Here is a 21,852-nt window from a genome sequence, read left to right on the forward strand (position 1 = left end):
CATTTGAATGCTGAATATGATATCCATGATATTTTAATTGTTATCAAAACTTGATTTTACCAATCAAATCAATATTTTTTGCTGTATATAAGGAAATATCATTTATTTTTATATCGTAATGTGTTCTTTGACGTATAGGACACTGCAATAAAATGCAGTACTTGTATTACTGAAGTTTTAAATGTTTATAAATGAATTTACGTTTTTTACATTAAATCTAGGAAGTCATTATGTCCTTTTCAGATTATTAATATTTTGATTTTCATATAAAGAAAATAAGTAACTGAAATAAGAAAGGAAATGCAAAGATCAAAGTTTTTATAGAAAAATAAACACGAAATATTTTAACTACAAATAATATACACCTTATAATAATCACGAATTGTAATTAAATAACAATGGGATATTTGAAAAATCAGAAAAGCTAAGAATTTGTGTCGGTTAAAAAATATCAACTTACTAGCTAATGATTATTAGCTGCGAAACAACAACAAAGAAAAAAAAAAAAACTCACGCTATTAAATTACTAACAATTAACAGCATATAAATAATTTTGTAACTTAAACTATTTATGAATTCTTATTGAAGATATCAACATGTTAAAGATTGGAGATGCGCCACCTAGTGGTATATTCGTGTACTCATGAAAACGTTAATATGCAATTGTATTAAAAAATAGCGGTAATAAATAAAGAATGGCAACCTTTTTTGAGTAAACTATTGCACATATGTTACGCTATTTATACAATTCTAAGTTTCTGTATTCTTGAATTCATTATAGAAGTACTTGCTCTCAAGTATTTCTAAGAAACTCCCCCAGTTATCTGCATATTTAGTTCCTACTGGAAGAGTTTCACGGTCGGCTGTATTCGGGGGTCAAGAAACTATCACAAAACCTAAAAGTAACAATCTTTCTTCATCCCTCGTTCCCATTTTTCTTTCTTTCCCAGCCGTGATGTCATTGGTGTAGGTAATTAGCCACATGTGTAAGTACCAACAGCCTCATTTGCTACATGGGACAGACGGATGTTAGGAATAAAAACACCTAGAGGGCTCCTCAGACCTGAAACTCTATCCCCTTAATATCCCGCGGATTCACAGCTTCTTCTGCGCATGGTCGTTGAGACAGGAAGAGAAGACAGAGATCTGCAGGAGGGATCTCTAAAGCTAGGGGTTGCTTTCCTCCTCCAACCAAGGATACGAGAATCAGGAATGCATGACCGTCCTACCACCGTCTCAAAGAGGACGGCGACGAACATGCGGCATCTCCGAAAGCACTGGCGGTGACATCGGGGAGAACTAGTGAGCTCGTATTTTTTCTTGAAGTTTGTGTGTAGGACAAAGAAGTGTTTTGTTTATGTTCGGTCGTTCGTCCGCTCATCCATTTCATTTACGGAAACAGCAGGATGTAAAGATAACTTCCCCCTACAAACTGTCCGCTTCAGTTAGAATAAGGTGAAGCATTCGCTAAAGGTCATCCGAAAATCTCATCCGGAATGACCATCAAGTAGTGGACAAAACTGAATAAAGACACCAAACAAATCGGTGAGTACATTAAATCTACCTAATGCTCACATCCGGATCCAAATCATTTATATCTCATGGAAACAACTTTAGATTGACTATACAACTGACTTTATACCAGAGGAAAAAGATGGCAAAAATAAAAAAAATTCTTTAATATATCATTAAATTATATCCAGTTATTTATTCACTTTATTAATAATTATATCTTATTACTTGACTATCGCTATCGTTCATCAGTTAGAAACCGAAACAGATTATTGATATATTAGTTTGACTACTTTTTTCAAAGAAACCTCATTGGTCTCTTGCTGATTACAGAAAAGAAGAAAAAAAAAGAAGCACAGTGCACATAATTATTTATGCCGCTCTCAGTTCAAAGTAGAAAACAGTCGAAACATTATAACAATCGGTCATGAATTGTTATGATTACTATTGGTAAACTCTTCAAGTAACAGCGCAAGTTACACAAATCTACATCCTTGCAAAATTGTACAACTTTCTATATTATAAACTGACTATATTATACTATATATTAAATAAGATAAAAAATTATAATTGCCTATAAATCTAAATAACGTTATACAAATTATATAAAAATATACGCATATTCAGCAGCATTCAAGGACCATGTTATCATAAGTACAGAGTTCTAAATATTTTAATAAAATAAATTATATTAAATTAAATCACAAATGAAATTAGTAAATCAATGATTTTTCATACATATAAGGAACTTACAAGTATGCTTACATAATTTAGGATGCGTATAGAGAAAAGAGAGAGAGAGAGCGAGCTGATCCGGATGATGGAATGCATTATATATAATATAATATAATATAATATAATATAATATAATATAATATAATATAATATAATATAATATAATATAATATATAATAGGTAATACATAATATAATATGATATAATAACATAACAAAACTGCAAAAATAGTAACATAAAAACTGCAGAAATCAGAAATAATATATTCTTCGATATATTCTTCAATAAAGGAGTTCATGAATTTGATAGGACTATGTTATTATATATAATGTATTTAAAAAGGTGTTAAATTTACTTCTTAAATAACTAACCAAACTTATTAAATTTATTAACTTAATAGCCATAATCAATAATAAGTATTTAATTTGTATTCTATTTTTTAATAAAATAATGATATTTTTTATAATTTAGAATTTTTTTTAAAAAAATGTTGTCGTTATAGTTAATCCACGCCTACCCTGTTTCCTCAATTTTTAATGTTCGTGTATCAATACCATGAAAACGTATCAAGGCATTTTCACTAACCATTTGCCATCATCCGTAATAAAGGAAAGTAATATGGCATTTAAAAGCAATGAAATATTAAACATTTTTAAATATATTGAAGGATTTAAAATTTTAAATGTAATTAAAACATATAAACAAAATTCAGTATTATTTTTAATGCAGCCTCAGTACATATTTTTCAATCTATATTTTTAATTCTGTAGTGCAGTAGTATTACCTCAGATATGATAGATTAATATATTTTAGACAATATAGAACTTAGCCATTCGAAATGAGGAGGTTATTCTTCGTTTTCAGGGTAAATGTAGACAGTTTTCATATTCAATTCAAGACAAGAACTGATCGGAACAAATTTTCCTACATCAGCTTTATTTATTGTTTTAATCCAATGTATATTAATCGAGAATTGCAATGATTGCCACACTTTTTTAAAGGATTTTTAATTGCGCCTTTTTCTTCGTTAAACTTTTTTTAAACATGTAGACAAGTATTGTATTTATATAAAGTGTATTTATTATATTGTTATATTTTCTATTTAAGAATTAAATATACCAAGAAGATTAATGCGTACAGTATTATATATTTCCGATAATATTAATTATACTTTAATTAATACTAAAATGACATTAATTATATTTTAAGTAATAATAAAATAATATTAATTATATTTTAAATAATACTAAAATTTAATAGTGATATTAAATTTTGATTTTTTTTTTCAGAACAAAGTTCCTCGTATTGCAGTGTTATCAATTTATAAATATTCGTCACAACAATGATGAGATATGAATATTACATTAACACCTGATTTTAATAGTTCTAATAAGAACTGGGCGATGGACTGAGTCCTTGACTCTTTATCCCGTCATCTGAATGAAGAAAATCTGTGTGGATGGAGTGTTATGAGCTAAAAGCTCTAGTCATGGCTGGGAAACGGCAATAGCCGAGCCTCAGTTAAAGCTTCATTGGCTACAGCATTGCTATCCGCTACCCTGGAAGTCCTAAAAAGGACTCATAAGTCCTCCAATAATCCACCTGATTTTAAGTTCCATATGGGAATTATTTAAATTTCTAGATAAATTTCGTTATAAGGTGTGGGAATATTTCCTCAATATCATCAGAGGCTTAGGAGAGCTTAAAGGTCTTTTTTCTTTTATTTCTGAAGCAAAATTTTTAGATTATATATAAAAATATAGAAATATATATATATACAAATTTTGTAATAATAAAATAGAAAAAAATCCATAGCCACTTACAATTGTAATAGAATATATGTTTATAACCTGCTTAAGTTAAGGGATATTACATCGCATATTGTTTCTTAGCCGAATAAGAAACACAAAGAGCCTCATCTTGCACTACCTTAAGGGTCAGTTGCTGCAGTATCCAGGTATTTGCTTACGCTTGGAATCGCCGAACTTTATGTAGTTTCTGCTATATTCGGCATGAAACTCTTTGTGTTTCTTATTCGGCTAAGAAACAATATGGGATGTAATATCCCTTAACTTAAACAAGTCATATGTTGCCAAATTGATCCTTTGGCTCTTCATATATCTAATAGGTTTATAACCTTTCGTGAGCGTACAACAACAACAATAAAAAAAGCTTACAATTTAGGAAATAGACATTTGCTATAATTTTGTAAAATAACAAAATTATGTGTTAATAACTCATACAATAATACATAATGTGTAATACATAATACATAATACAATAATATGTTAATAACTCAAAATATGTAACATTTAATTTATATACTTATAGTTTGAGAATTAATGTTTTCGATTTCTGTTTCTATCTAATTTGCTAAAGGAAAATTATGTTTGATTTGAATAGCATTCATAAATACCTGTCAGAGAGATGCCGCAAATAATGTAGTAATGTCTATTGTGTTGGAGAAACAATCTGTGTAGTATTTCACCTCCTCAAATTTAGAATAATTCGCAATAATTTGGAAAACATTGCAGCTAACTCTTGTTCACATTCTGTCATCGAGCTGAGTTCTTTATTTTGATTACAGGAAAGGAAATTAACGTGACATGTTATTAAGTTATACAAATACGTGTTTTTGTTTTACTGGAGAATGTTTTATTAGATAAATTGCATTATAAGAACACACAGTTATCGATATAGAGTATCTAAAGTGGTTTTTGAACAGCATAAATTATCGTTTTGGAGAACCCAGTCTTCTTGGTCCTTAACCTATTGTAACGAATTTTTATTGACATGTTCCATATGTATTGTCGCTCCTGAAAGTGTAATAATTTGACGATTGCTTTAAACTAAAAATGTGAAATATTCTCCCCTAGAAAATACCAGAATATTTCAACTATTCAAGGTTTCTAAATTTATAATGGTGTCACTAACCCCTAAGATTGTAGGATTTGTGTGGTCTTAAGAATTTTGCTTGTTAAAGTTCGACGGCTCACACTATTTTCCTTTCTTTTGTCTTTATTTCCATTTTCCAATTAGCAGCTATGTTCAAATCCCATCCTTTTCTTTGATACTGACAAGTATCAAGGAACAGGATGGAATATACAAGATTGACTGACCTATTTTCAATTGAAACAGTTGGACGACACTTTGTACAAAATTCAAAATATCGTCCAGCCCTTCTTACCTACTTCAGTTTCTTTTCCTATGGTCGCTATCATTAAAAGCGTATTTTCAAAACCTTCGCCTACAACATTAATAGCAAGATTAGCAATGCATCTCCAACACAACCAGATTAATTTTCTGTGCGTCATTTGTTTTATTTTTTAAAACATTATATATGCCTAGAAGGCCAAAGCACCATGAGAGTATAATTTTTTTTTTTTAAGAAAAAGGCAATAGAAACATTTACAAGGCTGTTTCAATTGAAGGTAGGTCATTCATTACAATAAAAATAAAATCGTTTATACTACCAGGAAACTCGCGTTTTTCATACGCAAAATTGGCAAATTATCTACTTGTTGTTGTTTGTAATTGCGGAAGTAACTAAGGATATAAAGTAATGCACTATATATGTTAACTATGTTCTCTGGCTGATTTTTTGCCTGTTTTGTTGGGTGGAAAAAACTGAATTTTCCCGGGAAAGGAATCCTGACATCTCATTATGAAACTGGCTAATCCACCTTCATTTGGAAATGAAGTTTCAATCTAATCTAAACGAAATTTCAAATTTGAAATTTTGAAATTTCTTTTAGATTGTGTTCTTTATAACTGTTCATCGAGATCTAGATTGGTGGAATAAAACACGCAGTTACCAGGCCATGTATTGGCTTCAAAGTTTAAGTGTTTGGTCGTAATCCTTTCTACCAAACCAATCCAAGTTCTCTGATTTCAAAACTGATATTTCTTCATCAATGTTCGAATATATTACTGTTTTCCTATTTCGGAGCTGGATTGTCGCAAGACACTAAATATCTTTTGCAAGATCCGACAGAAACACCTCGGGTGAAGCCAGTGAATTTCTGTGTATAATATTTTTGAAATTTTGCTCTAAGAAAGTTATTAGGACAGATTTTTTACAATGTTCTTAAAGCTTTTAAAAGTATTTGTGATGAACTTAGTTGGACAGGTTCTCACCTGGCTGTTTATTATTTCTTTCAGATTGTCTTCCAGTTTTCGAGTAAGCTCTCATGATGGTGATGGAGATGAGAAGTTGCAGATTTCAGAATAGTTCCCCCCACTCTCAAATGGCATGTCCATCAGTGGCTCCCCCTAGTGACGTTTCTCATCGTTTGGTACACTTGCCTACAATCAACAACGAACATTTCTGGTCGAAACCAGATATTCCGAAGTCTCCGTCAACGAACTTTACCAGTGTCGGAGCATTTTCCTTCCATGGACGAACTCAGCGTTTGGAAGTGTCCGCTCCTAATTCTCAAGAGCGATTTACGGGCTACGGTGGGTGTCCAGCGTTCAGAAATTTGGGAAGTGCCTACGAACAAAGTGATTCGATGTCTTCGCAAGGGGAGAAGGAAATGCACACCTCGCCGACGGTGGAACGCGCCGAAGACACGACGAACGGAGAAGGAATTCGCACGTCAAAATACGGGGTGTCCAAAGAAAGCGCTCATACGCATACGACCGAATCCATCCCACGAGTTCGAGGATCGGTCGGTCACCAGGAAGCGGGAAGGTCAATCGATAACGTCCACCGGAACGCTGTCTGCGAAGGAGAAACCGAAGAGCACGTGCCTCACGTATTGGCTCCTCCTTTTCACGGCCACGCGCAGCGTCGGTGTTTACTGTGGGCATGCAAAGCGTGCAAACGAAAAGCCGTCACCATAGACAGACGAAAGGCGGCAACCTTGAGAGAAAGGAGGAGATTAAGAAAAGTCAACGAGGCATTCGAAACTTTAAAACAACGAACTTGTCCTAACCCTAATCAGAGACTTCCCAAAGTAGAAATACTCCGCAACGCTATCGAATACATCGAAAATTTAGAAGAATTATTACAGGGAACACAAGGGTTGCACCGCGGCGGTAGAATAGCTCTGGATGCGAACAGGACCGGAAGATGTCGAGAGTTCAGGGTAAGGAGTATGACGCACGTCTCATTCATTAATTTATTGTGCTAATTACAAGTTTAAAGCTTTTATTTGCAACAATTGATTTTATGCGATAATTAAAATAATTAAGTGTTCATATTCAATGTGATTCAACGGTGGTGCTCATTTGTAATTAACAGTTAAGGTCATTTATCCGTCGCAAGTCACCTTTGAGAATGTCTTTATTTCGAAATGTATTCTCTGAAAGAGGCTCTCGAGGATAAATTTACTAATAATGTAAGGATATTAAATAAGATGGGAATAGTCCGTGATGAGTATCGATTAAGGGAAACCTAGTGTAGATGATGAATTGTATTATAATCCGATTCCAGAGATGTAAACAGAGGAAAAGTTGCATCAACTACAGGAGCCTTCCTGAGATCTCCACAAAAAAATCGTCATTATAATTTCTGTTTACTGGGCAGGACAATCACAGTAAACTCATATAATTTAAGCTTTCTACATATTAGATTCAAGTTTTGCAGAAGTTCGTTTAATAATTTTATTAATGCAGGCATTAGGATTCCAGAATTTTTTTTTTCTCAAGATGAATCATAGTTACTTAGAGGTTAACGGAGATGTCTTACTGTATTATGAGTTCTTTGGTTGGAAAAGACTTGGATTTGATTCATAACAAATGCAAAAGCTTTTTTTCAATTACAGATGTGAGTTAAATGGTCTCATGCAAGGATTGCATGGTTTTTACTCATGAAATTCATCCCGCATACACTAGTCTTCATAACAATTGAAATTCATTCAAGTATTCCTTTATGTACAAATGTACTCGTATGATGCTTGAGTGCCTGGTATTGATTGAAGGGTAAATCAGTACTGATTTACTGAACTAATCAGTAATAATTTACTGATGAAATACTGATCTAAGAAATCGAGAGACATGGAAGTAGGGAACTAAGTAAGATATGGATTTGGAGGCTGAGAAAATATCAGGAATATCATCCAGGTTAATAATATAGCGAATCTGTATTTAGGGAGTGCAAAATATCGTAAATTGAGTGAAAAAAAAACTAGTGGCCCCAACACGGAGGGTTGACCAACTTGATTGTGGCCTATTTGCTTCAAATATGTCAACTTATTTTATAATCTTTTCCTGCATTTTTAAAGAGCAATGCTTATTTTGCTAGGAAATTCTTCTAGTTTTTTTTTTATTATTATTTATCTCTTTAATTTAATTTCGTTTTCGTCTCTTTGAAAGTAACGGGCAATAAAAATTAATAATAGCTACTGAATTATTTCAATTCTAATTTCATGGGCAATTACGTCTATCTATTTAATGTACGCATTATATAGTCATTTTGTTACACATTTATAAATATTTTCTTATGTCCTAGTTTCGTTACTCTTATTAAAATAACTTTTTTTAAATCTCATCAAATATATCCCATTTTAACTCTCTTTTCAAAATGTAACCATGGATCGATTATAAACTTTACGCTTCTTCAAAACGTTTCTAGTATTTATATTTATTAAGGCGCTTTTTTGTCTTGCAAATGTATTAAATAATGTACACATACCGACCATGTGAGTGCCAATACCGATCCTCTTCAATTCCCTGCACATAGTTCGGTGAGATACGGGGTCGGGATCAGCCTTTAGTAAATGCTTCGGTCAACTGCTGCGCATAAGATGTTCTGTTTGTCCGTACAAGCCTTCTCAGACGATCTCGATCCTGACAGACAGTCTTACGACCACAGTTGCGCCTCTTATACAAGCAGGAGTGGGTTATTTTTCCGCTGAATAAACGGGATCCAGCCAGACGGACATCCGCAATAAGCCCTTTATCGAACTCCGAAAGATCCTTTGTTTTTCCGACTGTGATCAACACTATTGACCGGAAGTATTCTCAAATAATTGCCTAGAACAAGTAGTGACTCACGTGATCGAGTATTCTGCATGAAGATTTCTAATTCAGTGGCCGTTATGTGTAGTTTCGGCCATTTGGATCAGAGTTCTTTAATTGTTGATGGCATTCTAAGACAGCAGTAGCAATTATAGGCCAATCAGTCTCTCAGGCGTGGTGGTAAAACTACTAGAAAAATTGGTAATAAACAGAATTCAAGAATGGATAAATAAAAATATGATACACTATGAGGGTCAACATGGCTTTATGATGGGTAGGTCATGCCTTAGTAATTTACTAACTTTTTATAATAGAGTAAGCTGAGTTGGATAAAGGAAATGGCTACACGATGATTTTGCTGATTTTGCAAAGGCATTTGACAGAATACCACATGAAACATTGCTACGCAAATTAGAACAAATGGGGAATGGAGATGACACTGGTTAAGTGGATCAAAGGGTGGCTGCTGGACAGATATCAAAAAGTGATATATGGAGGGGTAGAATCGAGGCGAAAACAGGTGACTAGTGGTGTGCCGCAAGGTTCACTGCTGGGACCATTGCTGATAAATTTGTACATAAATGATATAGGAAATAACCTGAAATGAAATATTCAGTTGTTTGGTGATGATGCGAAATTAGATACAGTTAATCAAGGCGATGTGGCGAGCTTGCCTGTCAGTTATAGGCCAAAGTTAATGGCTGTCAGTTTAATAGATTATTGGGATAAATAGATTACAAAGCGTGTATCACATTGATAGCACCGTACTCCAGGAAATAGATGAAGCTAGAGATTTAGGGGTAGTGATGGTAGATAGAGTAAACTTTAGAGGACATATTGCTAATGTAGCACATAAGATTACTTGGCTATTGAAAAACACATTAACAAATAGAGATAAGAAAGTTATTTCTCTTTATAAGGCCTTTATACGCCCACATCTGGATTACTGTGCGCATTATATAGTCATTTTGTTATACATTTATAAATATTTTCTAAATATATTGTCTGGTCCCCTGGGGATGTGGAAGCGGTGGAGAGGATTCAGAGGCGAGTGACAAAGATGATGAGTGGCCTGTGAAATGTTTCCCGATGAGGATAGATTTAAGGTGTGTGGATTGCAGAAGTTAGTTGATAGGAGAAAAAGTTGGAATATAAATAAACATTTAAGTTGCTTAAAGGGTTTTATAGGATAGATGCAGGGAAAATGTTTCAGCATCTGACTGGAGGAACAGAACAAGGGATCATTCCTGAAAGTTGAATAAAGGTGTGGTTAGTAGGGGTGTGAGGACTAGATTTTTTGCTTGGAAAGTTGTGAATGAGTGGAATGGATTGCCAGAGTCAGTTGTGAGTGCTTTGTCTGTTAATGGTTTCAATGAGAGGTATGATAGATTGGGTCTCCCGCAATGAGTCTTTGGACTCCATGAAGGTACCCGTATAATAATAATAATAATAATCCTTTTGTTTCTTTTTATGATTTCTGTCACTTTTAAACTTATGAATAACGATTGCTTTTGCTATGGTGTTCAATGTAATGTAACTCCGTAATATAGTTGAAAAGGAAACTGTATATTTCCATACAGTTTCCTTTTCAATTTTTTTTTTCAATATTAACCACCAAAAAGTCAATTCATGTTGAAGGGGGGGGGGGAAGAAATAAGCTGATGTACGTATTGGTCACCAATACGCGAAATTAGGTGCTTTATACGTAAAAATTTCCAACTGTTATACAAGCAATAGTTACCACTTTAAAAACTTCAATGTTCATAAAAGAAAAGTTAATTTTCCGACTTTCAATCCGTCTTGTAATGAGTTGTTTATTATTACAAGACGGATTGATTACCCTATTTATTCAGAATTATTTCTCCTTCTTCTGACATGCGCAGAAGTGTCGAAGGGTCTCGTATCTGTGGGCGTACAGTAGGTTCTATTTTGTTGTTGTTGTGTCAAAATATCTATGCTCGGGCAAAATATTTAAATTCAAAGAACTAAATCTAAAGAATTAAATTTTAGACCTTCCATATTTTTAGAAATGCAAATGCAAATAATAGAAGTATAATTCAGATTGTAAATGGTGTATAAATATAATAAGAAATTTTATATTAAATCTTCAAACAATAATATTTTATATTTCTTTTTTTTTTGGCTACTGATTATTAAAAGATCATTTTTAGAATGAACTTAAAAATCAGTGTTTATTTAAAACCACTCATAATAATATCCTAGTACTTTTTGGCATCCAATAAAAGCATTTTAGCATTAATATTTTAATAAAAGATGTAGAAATTTGTGGAATAACGAAAATTACTCAAAAGTGAAACAAAATCATAACCTGGCATTTGTTAGCATTGGTTATGAGAACCAGGGCCGGCTCAGACGTCGGTTTTTCGGACTTCAAACCGAGGCTCCCGCTCAGAGGATATCCCCGCACTTTCAAATTTCTAAGAAAATTTGATAATAGAATTTTTGATGTTTCAGAGATGAATTGGTATGGGAAATATTTTAGTACATAAATATATGTATTTAATGTTCGTAAATTATGTTTAATAAAATTATATGATTTTTCGATTAAAAAAAAAATTTTTTTTTGTAAATATTTTGGAATTCCACTAATAACTTTTCCCGAGGCCCCGTAAGCAACTGCCATATTGCTTACAAGATACTTGTGATTTGAACTGGGTTGGCAGCATAGTTATGTTATACAGTAGTATAGTCAGCAAAACCTCCAGCCGTCCCTGATCAGAGCGAGTCGTATAATTTGAATTTTTAAGGCTTTCATTTGCTTAAAATTTTACTCCTGAAATTATATTCTTTCATATTTCATATTTCATATGAAATATGATACATAAGAGAATATAAAATAAAAGAATATGAAAAATGCATTTCAAATTTTTTCATAAAAACCTAAATTTTAATAATTCTGTTAACCTTAGATGAATTAGTGAAGCACCAAATTTTATTTCAGTTATTGTATATATGAATTGTTGCGTACTCAGTACTCAATCAATGGGAGGGTAATGGATGGCAATGCTGTAGCCAATGAAGTTCTAACTGAGGCTCGACTATTGCTGTTACCCTCCTGCCATGATCAGAGCTTTAACAGCTCAATAACACCTTATCCCTACACTGTCCTTTACAGATAACGGGGAAAATGAAAAGCATTTTTGCTTCGCCCCTTTAAGCCAGTCTTATAAGGACTCAATCAATAGCTTCCCGTGTGGTGGTCGGGATAAGAATAGCGCCAATGTAGCTCATGCATGTCGTTCGAGGCGACTAAAATGGGTACCCAGGGATGGTTAATGGATGGCAGTGTGTAGCCAATGAAGTTCAAAGTGAGGCTCGGCTATTGCTGTTACCCTTCTGCCATGATCAGAGCTTTATATTTATATAGTTCAACAACACCCTATCCTTACATTGTCCTGTACAGATAACGGGGAATATGTAAAGCAATCTTGCTTCGCCCATCTAGCCAGTCCTTATAAGGAAGAAATAGTAATGGGAGGCTGAGGAGTTAATCGACCGTGAGATGTTTTAGCTGAGGCTCGGCTATTGCTGTTACCCAGCCATGACCAGAACTTATAGCTCAATAATACCCCATCCAGGCATTTTTTTTCAATCAGATGAAGGGATAAAGAGTCAAGGACTCAGTCCATCCTCCCCTCCCCCCCCGAAAAAATAGCATTTGTTAGGGAGAGAGAGAGAGAGAGAGATACAGAGGGTAACAGATGACAATGCTGTAGCCAGTGAAGTTTTAACTGAGGCTCGGCTATTGCTGTTACCCCGCTATGACGAGAACTCATAGCTCAATGACATCCTATCCATACATCTTCTTCTACAGATAACGGGGAATATGAAAAGCATTCTTGCTTCACCCATCTAGCCAAAAAAAAAAAAAAAAGCATTTGTTTATGATGAAAATATCATATTTAAGCATATTTAAATGAGATACACATATATCATCGCTTTAAAATGTAGCCTAATACACCAACATTGCTAGCTTTACTAAAACTGAAAGCACTATTTTAATTTTACTTTAAATTGAACAAGTTTTAATATCCAAATTATGTAATCACACGAAACTATACGCTGTAGTATCGAAATATCAGTGTCACTTTCCGCAACTTATTTATACAGCACCAAGAATTTTAATGCACTACTTTTATCAATTCAATTACTTTGACCTAGAAAAAATTGAGACTCTGATTTCGGGCGCTCTTTGCAATTTTGAATGTTTCCTATCATAATGATATCTACAGAGAGAAAAAGAATCTAACATACTTCAGTTAAACTTTTCCCTGGTTATCCAAGAAATAAACAATGATAAATGATTTGCAGCAAGTACATTGACTTTCTGGAGTTCCGTTAGTGATATAAATTAACAGCCTAAAAAAGCCTTTCTTAAGTGCTTTAGTTGTTTATACCTGAAGGAAATTACGTAATACAACCAGCTTCGTGAGAGAAGGATGCAGATTTTGCTCCCATTAATTAGAAACAACTTATCAGAAGGCAAATAGCCTGTCACCGCCGCCATCTCTCTCTCTCTCTCTCTCTCTCTCTCTCTCTCTCTTTCTCTTTCTCTCTCTCTTTGCCGTCTTACTAATCATACTTGTGTAACCGGCTGACTTAAACATGCTCCGACATCGTATTTCCGCTTGATCTTAAGACATGTAATGTATACTGACTAATGTGCGAAATGATGCTTACTAAAATGGATAGGTGAGAAGTTCCATCCCGAAGTGTGAAAACTGAAGAGGGTGAAAATCTGTTTCATTGTATTCTTTTCTAAAGAGGTTGTTTCTGTGTATAAACTGAACAAATGCCACTTTTAAATCTGAACATTTAAACTGATTTATTTATTTATGCTTTTCGTTTTCCGGTTAACAGCACATCTATGAAAATGGACTCACTTCAAAATAGCTTTTAGGAATTAGTTTTTTAACTTTAAATCCATGCAGTGCACATTTTTAAATTCATTGTTCAAGACTGATACAATTAAATGAAAGTCATTTACGCTAATCATCGGACCCCTTCTTCCCTTTAGGAATTACGAAAGAGGGACAAATTTCTTACGTATTATTCCGTAATCGCAAGATTAAATTAGGAAACTGTCTGTTTCCTTTGGCTATTTTCTCTATCTAAGGAAATAGGGGTCATTTTAAAGATTCATCATTGTATAGATTACTATTAAGCAGGAGCATCATTAGATTTTGATGTGGTTTCGAAAGTTTGCAGTTCAATGTGATATCTTAAATCCGCTTGAAAATTCGCTATGGGACAAAAGCCTTGCGAGTATGCAACCAGATAAGTGACTACAACTGTCTAGCCTACAAGATTTTAGAAGGTATAGTTTGAAGTCTATTATTGTCCATCCTAACATCCATTATGTTAAACCAGATTTATGTAAAGATGTGTGAGACACAATTCAAGTTTATTAGTAGTAGCACGATCAGGACTTCTTTATCCCACGATCTATCATCTCAAGTGAGACACTATTACTTATTATGAGAAAATAATGATCCAAAGACGAGCTCTCCTACTCTTAGCCATTGGTTACCTTACTTTAATTTGATCGAGGATATCACATAGCTTGCACGGATGTTCTTAACCTCTCGAAAAAAGAACTTCAATATTTGGCTGATTATATTTCCCATAACACACACACACACACACACACACACACACACACACACACACACACACACACACACACACACACACACGCACACACACACACACTCTCTCTCTCTCTCTCTCTCTCTCTCTCTCTCTCTCTCTCTCTCTCTCTCTCTCTCTCTCTCTTAAGGTTTAGTATGCTAGAGTGTATGATTAATATCATAATCATATATTAAACTTTTATATAATAATAAACTGAATGAAATCTATACACAAATGATATAAATAATAATAGTCCTTTGATGAGAAATTAGCAGGTGAGCAGATGTCTAGTATTCCACATCTCTCCAAGATCTTCAATTCTGACGTATTGAATTCCGAAGACAATGACTCAAGACAAACATCATATTATTCAGAGTAGTTTAAAATATCCCCAGACTCACCAGGATCAGTAAAAGACTGCATTTTTCTGGTCTCCTAAATACACTGGTGTCTAAAAGCTAAAGATGAACTATATTTTTACCTGTATATGAAAACATTTTCATGACTACAGCCAAATGTGGACATAAATTTATTGACAGCATATTAATCAATTATATTACATAACAATGTGTCATAACGTTCGTACAAATTAAATTGCAATACGTTTTTGGCAAAAGTTACTAATTTCCTAACGACTTAATTAAGGATTTAATGTACAGTCCTTATAGAAAAAAAAACAATGCCGAGAGACATTTCAGTATGGAATGTGTCCACCCCCCACCCCCCCAGAACTGCGATGCAGCTCTCACAACGTCATACCATTTACGGCCTTGTTTGTTTCTGGAGGGGAATTTCGAGCAGCAATGCGAATCCCTATTGTGTCATAAATGTTTTCTATGGCGTTGAGATCTGGGGGGGGGGGGATACTGGCCACTGTATTCGATTAATATCCTCAGTCTCCAGAAGCATCTCCACTGCTCGTGTAAGATGTGGTGTGGCATTGGCATTGTCATACATAAAAATGAATTATTCTCCTACAGCACCACGAAGCAATCGAACATGACGTTGAAGAACATCGTTGCAATATCGTTCATCAGTCATAGTCCCTTTTTTTCCAGCACTTTTATTTGGGTGCGTCCGTTAAGCATAATGCCTTCTCACACCATCGCTCCCCAGCACCGCCGTATCTATCCCTTTCTAGAACATTCTCGAGATGATAAACAGTACCACTTGCACGCCGTATCAAGTGTCGTCTAGAATCGGTGGAAAGACTAAAACGACTCTCATCTGTAAAGAGTACATTAGTCTATTGGTGTCTTGTCCAATTTTCATGGATAGAACACCCCTGAAAATGTACTCTACTTTGAGCTGGGGATAAAGAGATACAAACGGCAGGTCTTCGGGCGTATAAGCCTACTTGTCGTGACGTCTTGCCAGTCTGTCGAAATATCCGCGTACCTGTCGCTTGAATGGAGCCGACTTGCAAGCTGACCTGTCATAGTACGTAGATTACATTTTGCTGTTATAACCACAACTCTGTCTTCATGTTCCGTGAAAGAGTGAGGGCAACCTCTTAGCAAACGTTTCGAACACATTCCATTGGTTTGAAACGCTGCTCAGAGCCAGGATACAACGCTATATGAGTTCCGAACTCTCTAGCGATATTCGTAATTCTGCGGCCTTCTTCAAGCGTTCCAATAATTCTTCCCCGCATGAAATCATCTATAGATGATGTCTTTGAGACATCCAAGCTTGCAACTTTATCCTTCACGAAAAGAGCTTACGTCAAATCGAAGCTTAACTAATATAATTCGCTTAGCGCAACCTTTTGCCCTATTGAGTGCTACCACGTGATCCCTTTGCGCGCGATTCGAAAATTTCAATGTGTACCGCTTTATACTAGAAATTATCAATTCTACAAATTAGTACAAGCTGATTCGTCTGAAACTGTGGTTGCAAAACTTCAAAAATAGTGTTCATCGTTAGGTTTTAGACATCAGTGTATATTCGTCAACTTTCAAACACACCACAGGAACCTTGGAATGATTCTGGAGCGTAATATTTATGCTCTTTCTCCGACTTCAAACCTGTGAATTATTTGGAGAGTTTTCCTTATTTTTTTCATGCTGTGTTTGGCTTCGCATATATATATATATATATATATATATATATATGTTAACTCCATACATTACATGTTTCAAAATCTCGCATGGTATTGCAACCTCTTAGAGATTACAATATCGTGTTTATTAGCAATCATAGTTTTTTGAAAAGCTGGAGGTTAAAGGAATTTTTTGCTTTTCTCATCTTTTGAGACGTTTACTGAATTCTCCATTGCTTCCGAAGTTCTGATACTGGTCAAGACTTAGTAATCTGGTTACTTTTATAAGTTGCTGCTCCATGCGCGGCCCTCAGGTCAGCGTCAGTTTCATGTTTATTTGTGAAGCACCTTCCTATATCAAGATTCCTAGATCAGGTTTCTTACATTAGTCCCTAGAACAGGTTCACGATAATGTTTCATTCTTCAATCTCTAGGTTCTATCTTAAACAGCCATCTATATCTCAGGTTTCCGATTGCTTTGAAACAGATCTCTTTTTAACCGCTACTCTCAAGCCACTTGTGGATCCTTTGTATATCCCAATGCTCCTGATTGAAATTCTCTGTATATTGTCAAGCCGATTTATGTGTTTCAAGAATAAAAAAGGAGTTTTGCAATACGAAAAACTGATTTATTATGGTATGAAATTGAGTAATTCATTTAAAAAAAAAACCCAAAAAGTACACACGTTTATTTAAAGAGAAATATTCCTGGCATCAGTACTAGTGAACCACTTGGATCGTTTATGATGAAAGTTTATTTTTCACTTTTTCCAAGTGAAAAATAAACTTTCAACATCTTTCTCTAAATCCAGACTAATTTAATAAAAAGGAGGCACATCGTTTGGCAACTCCTATAGGTAGAGGTGACCTTGCTAATGCTTCTGCCTGGTATCTCCACTTGGGTCTGGCTCCCACTGAAGAGACCTCAATAAAGGTCGAAACTAGTCTGGGTAGTGGCCCTTCCCTATAATGTTAATGCATAACATTATACATATCCGCAAGGAGATGTGTTGTGCATTATGGGAGATACTGAGATAGGAGTGATGGTATCTTACTCCACCTTTGCAACGAGCTTCCCGGTGTTGTACTACCTTACCCCAGTCCTGAAGATACTTTCAGGCACAAACTTTATTCGCTCACACTTGGATAAAGGATTAAACTAAAGTTATTATACTTGGATCGTTTGTTCAACTCTTTTGCTTCTACCACATCCTTTTCTTGTTTGCTTATCTGAGCATTCTTATTCTTTTGAGGAAAAAATTCTTCAGGCCGCTGTACGTCTTCTCGAGAAGTTAATACTTCTGAATATTCTGGATCAGGAAACAAATAATGGACTTTAGCACACATTCTGATTTTTTTCTTATATCCATATAAGTTATTGATATATTTATCCTGATGTTAATGATTTCGGCTTTTATGAGTAGCGCGCGGACACACACACACACACACACAGAGAGAGAGAGAGAGGGGGAGAATATATATATAAAAAAAATAAAACACCTTTCATACCATTTATTTCATTAACACCTGTATATTCTGGAGTTCATTGCATTCAGTATATTGACGAGAACTGTTTTCACTTTGAGGCAAATCTTAGTAAGGCGGTTGTACCCAAAGATGCCGTCGTTGCAGTCCCTACTTTAATGAAGTCTATGATGAATTTCTTGTTCACATATGTCCCTTAATAATGATACTTCTCCAGACAAAGAACTTGTTGTGTTACAGTATAGCTGACTGTCTTGAAACACAAGACTTCTGATATTTGACATAAACAACTTTGACTAGCTCACCACGCTTATCTATGGAAGCACACGTTGGTAGTTACGAGCGCATATGAGTTGCCCATATGTCTTTATCCCCCCCCCATGTACTTAATCCCTTTAACAACTTTCCAACACATTTTATTTGGATTTTATTTATTTATCTACTTGTCCGGTTTATCTATAAATTTATCTATTTATCCGGTTGTGGAGATCCACAACCTGACCAACAACCTACTGAAAACCACCTCTGAACTACCTAGAAACATACGCCTTTCTCTGCATTCTCTCCATCCGCTTATTCCACGATTATTATTAATCATCGTGGAATAATCATCCCCTTTCATTAGAAACTCAGCAGATTTTGTTTCATGTATAAAAGATATTATTATTAAGGAAGATGAAATAATGACTAGTTTTGATATAGTCTCCTTATTTACCAATGTTCTTGCGGACAAAGTTCTTGTACTACTTAAAGATAAATTATCTAAAAAGATCATGGCCTTACTTATTCATTGCATCCAATCAGGATACTTTAAGTTTCAGGACACCATCTATAAACAAACATTTGGCTTTGCAATTGGTAATCTGTTGTCACCTGTACTTGCAAACGTCTATTTAGAAGATCTGGAAGTTAAAGCCATCCCTTCTTATCCTTTAAAACCAAGAATTTGGAAAAGATATATTGATGACATTTTCCTGATTTGGAGCCATGGCCGTGAATCTCCCCTGAACTTCCTAGAATATCTAAATAATCAACATCCGAACATAAAATTTACGGCTGAGTTTGAAGCTAACAGTTCTCTCTTTTTTTTTTGGATATCAAACTGACCCGTTCCTCATAGAAATTAAAAATCTTGATTTGCAGAAAAGCTACCTACACCAACAAATATCTCCACGGTCACTCCCATCATTATCCTCCTCAAAAGTTTGGAATCATTTCTACACTAGGACATCGTGCTCGCTCTCTTCTTGATGATGAGATAGAACTTAATAAAGAACTCAGTTTTACTTTTCAACTAAATGGTTATTCACAAAAACCAATTGACAAATTCCTATTAAATCCACCCCCTCTCAATGAATAATGAAGAGACCAATAGGGTGAAATGTAATATTTCTATACCCTACATAAGCTCTGTCTCACCCAAATTGGCCAAGGTTCTTAGGAAATACAACATAAGAACTTTATTTATTTACTCCTCTTCCAAAAATCCGCTTCTTAGTGAGCCGTCCGAAACCTGGACATCAACCTTAAATATCCCGGTTGGTGCAGCTCTGATATATATATATATATACATATACACCACACCTTAGGCAAACAAAGAAATCGGTCGAGTTAGAGACGTCAATTACAGAATATCAAGGATAAAATCTAATATAACGTGGGCTTTTAAATATATATATATATATATATATATATATATATATATATATATATATATATATATATATATATATATATATATATATATATATATATATATATATATATATATATATAGACTTAAATAAAAAAATAGTAAATATAGTAAATATATATACCTTATACCACACTTTGGCCAAACAGAGAAATCGATCGAGTTAGGAACGTCAATTACACTCAGAAACCAAGAATATCAAAGATATCAAATCAAAGATAAAATCTAAAATAACTTGGACTTTAAATATAGACTTAAATAAAAAATAGTAAATAAATAATAAATGGTGTCTGATACTTTCTTAATTATTTTAAAAATTACTAAAAATATTAAGTATTAACCTTAAATTTTCTAAATATAATTATAATTGCACAAATATTGTTTGTTTATCTTTAATTACAAAGATAATTAGAAAAATATGAATTTTAACAATAGAAGAAGATAAAATCAAGTTAGAGAATTAATGTTCACTAAGAAATTAGACTACATTATGACGCATTTATTTATATTTGATAAATTTTATTTATACAATTATGGAAATATTTAATTTTACAATTATCTTGCATACAAAAATAGTTAAATAAATGTGATATTCTAAAAATTATATTAAGAAAAAATAAAGATTTTTTATTTATAACTAAGCCGTAGAAAATTCATAATACACTATATTTAGAAAAGCATATAACTGTTTGAAAAGCTTGCTGTATTGGAAAATAGTAATATAATATAATATAATGTAGTAATAGAATTTTGAATCGACCGTAAGATGCGGTGATTAAAGCCCTTGGAGGATAATGGATGGCAATGCTGTAGCCAATGAAGTTTTAAGTGAAGCTCTGCTATTGCTGTTACCCTCTTGCCATGATCAGAGCTTTAATAGCTCAATAACACCTTATCTCTACACTGTCCTCTACAAATAACGGGGAATATGAAAAGCATTCTTGCTTCGCCCCTTTAAGCCAGTCCTTTTAAGGACTAAGGAATAGTAAGCACACTTCGTGCATCTTGCACATATGATACTCGTGTTAGGTTGTGAATAGAGGGAAATCCACTATTTAAATTCAGGGGATATTAAATCCCACATTGTTTCAAAACCTAATAAGAAACTCAAAGATCGGAATCAAAGAGTTTCATGCCGAAATATAATGATTCCGATCTTTGAGTTTTGAATGGATTTAATATCCCCTTAATTTAAATAATGTGTACATCGTCGAAATGAAGCTTATTGGCTCTTTATTTTAAATAATTTAATGTATCCATTTATATTCGAAGATGAATATTTAAAATCGAAGTAGTATATATATATATATATATATATATATATATATATATATACATACAGTAGTATCTCGCTAATCCGAACCTCTTTAGTCCGAACCCTCCAGTACTCCGAACTGTGGTTTGAAAGGGAAAAAAAAAACTATTTATTACGTATTTTGTGTACAATTCTTTTTATGTAATAATCATTATTTTAACTATTATTATTTATTTTATTATTATTATAGTACAGTATTTTTTTTTTCATATTGTCGATTGTACGGTCATACTGTAGGCCTATTTTTTCATGACGCTCGACAGCGGTGTACTTTGTACCTTGAAGTGGCCTTGTAGAATTTATGAAGATAACTACGGTGATACACAAAAAGCGAAAATTCAAAACGTGCATAATTTGGTTAGAATTATAAATCCAAATGTTGAAATTTCACAAAGAGATGTTACGGAATGGATCAGAGGTAGAACCGAAAGTGAATTCGAAATCAAATCAGATGCT

The 21,852-nt window shown here is 33.9% G+C and overlaps 1 protein-coding gene across 2 annotated transcripts in view; it reads left to right on the top strand.

Moving 5' to 3' along the window:
* The first annotated feature begins 1,139 nt into the window (after positions 1 to 1,139).
* LOC150104932 (myogenic factor 5-like) overlaps positions 1,140 to 21,852 on the top strand; it is a 118,978-nt gene continuing 98,265 nt past the window's right edge. For both annotated transcript variants that reach the window (XM_090396055.1, XM_090396056.1), the window contains exons 1-2: positions 1,140 to 1,545; positions 6,409 to 7,337. In XM_090396055.1, coding sequence (XP_090252181.1) covers positions 6,438 to 7,337 — 900 coding nt within the window. In that variant the 5' untranslated portion in view covers positions 1,140 to 1,545; positions 6,409 to 6,437. The remainder of the gene's footprint in view (positions 1,546 to 6,408; positions 7,338 to 21,852) is intronic.

Source organism: Typopeltis vanoorti, chromosome 7, assembly GCF_054136105.1.
Source record: "Typopeltis vanoorti isolate ZY-2024b chromosome 7, IOZ_Tvanoo_1.0, whole genome shotgun sequence".
NCBI classification, from domain to species: Eukaryota; Metazoa; Arthropoda; class Arachnida; order Uropygi; family Thelyphonidae; genus Typopeltis; species Typopeltis vanoorti.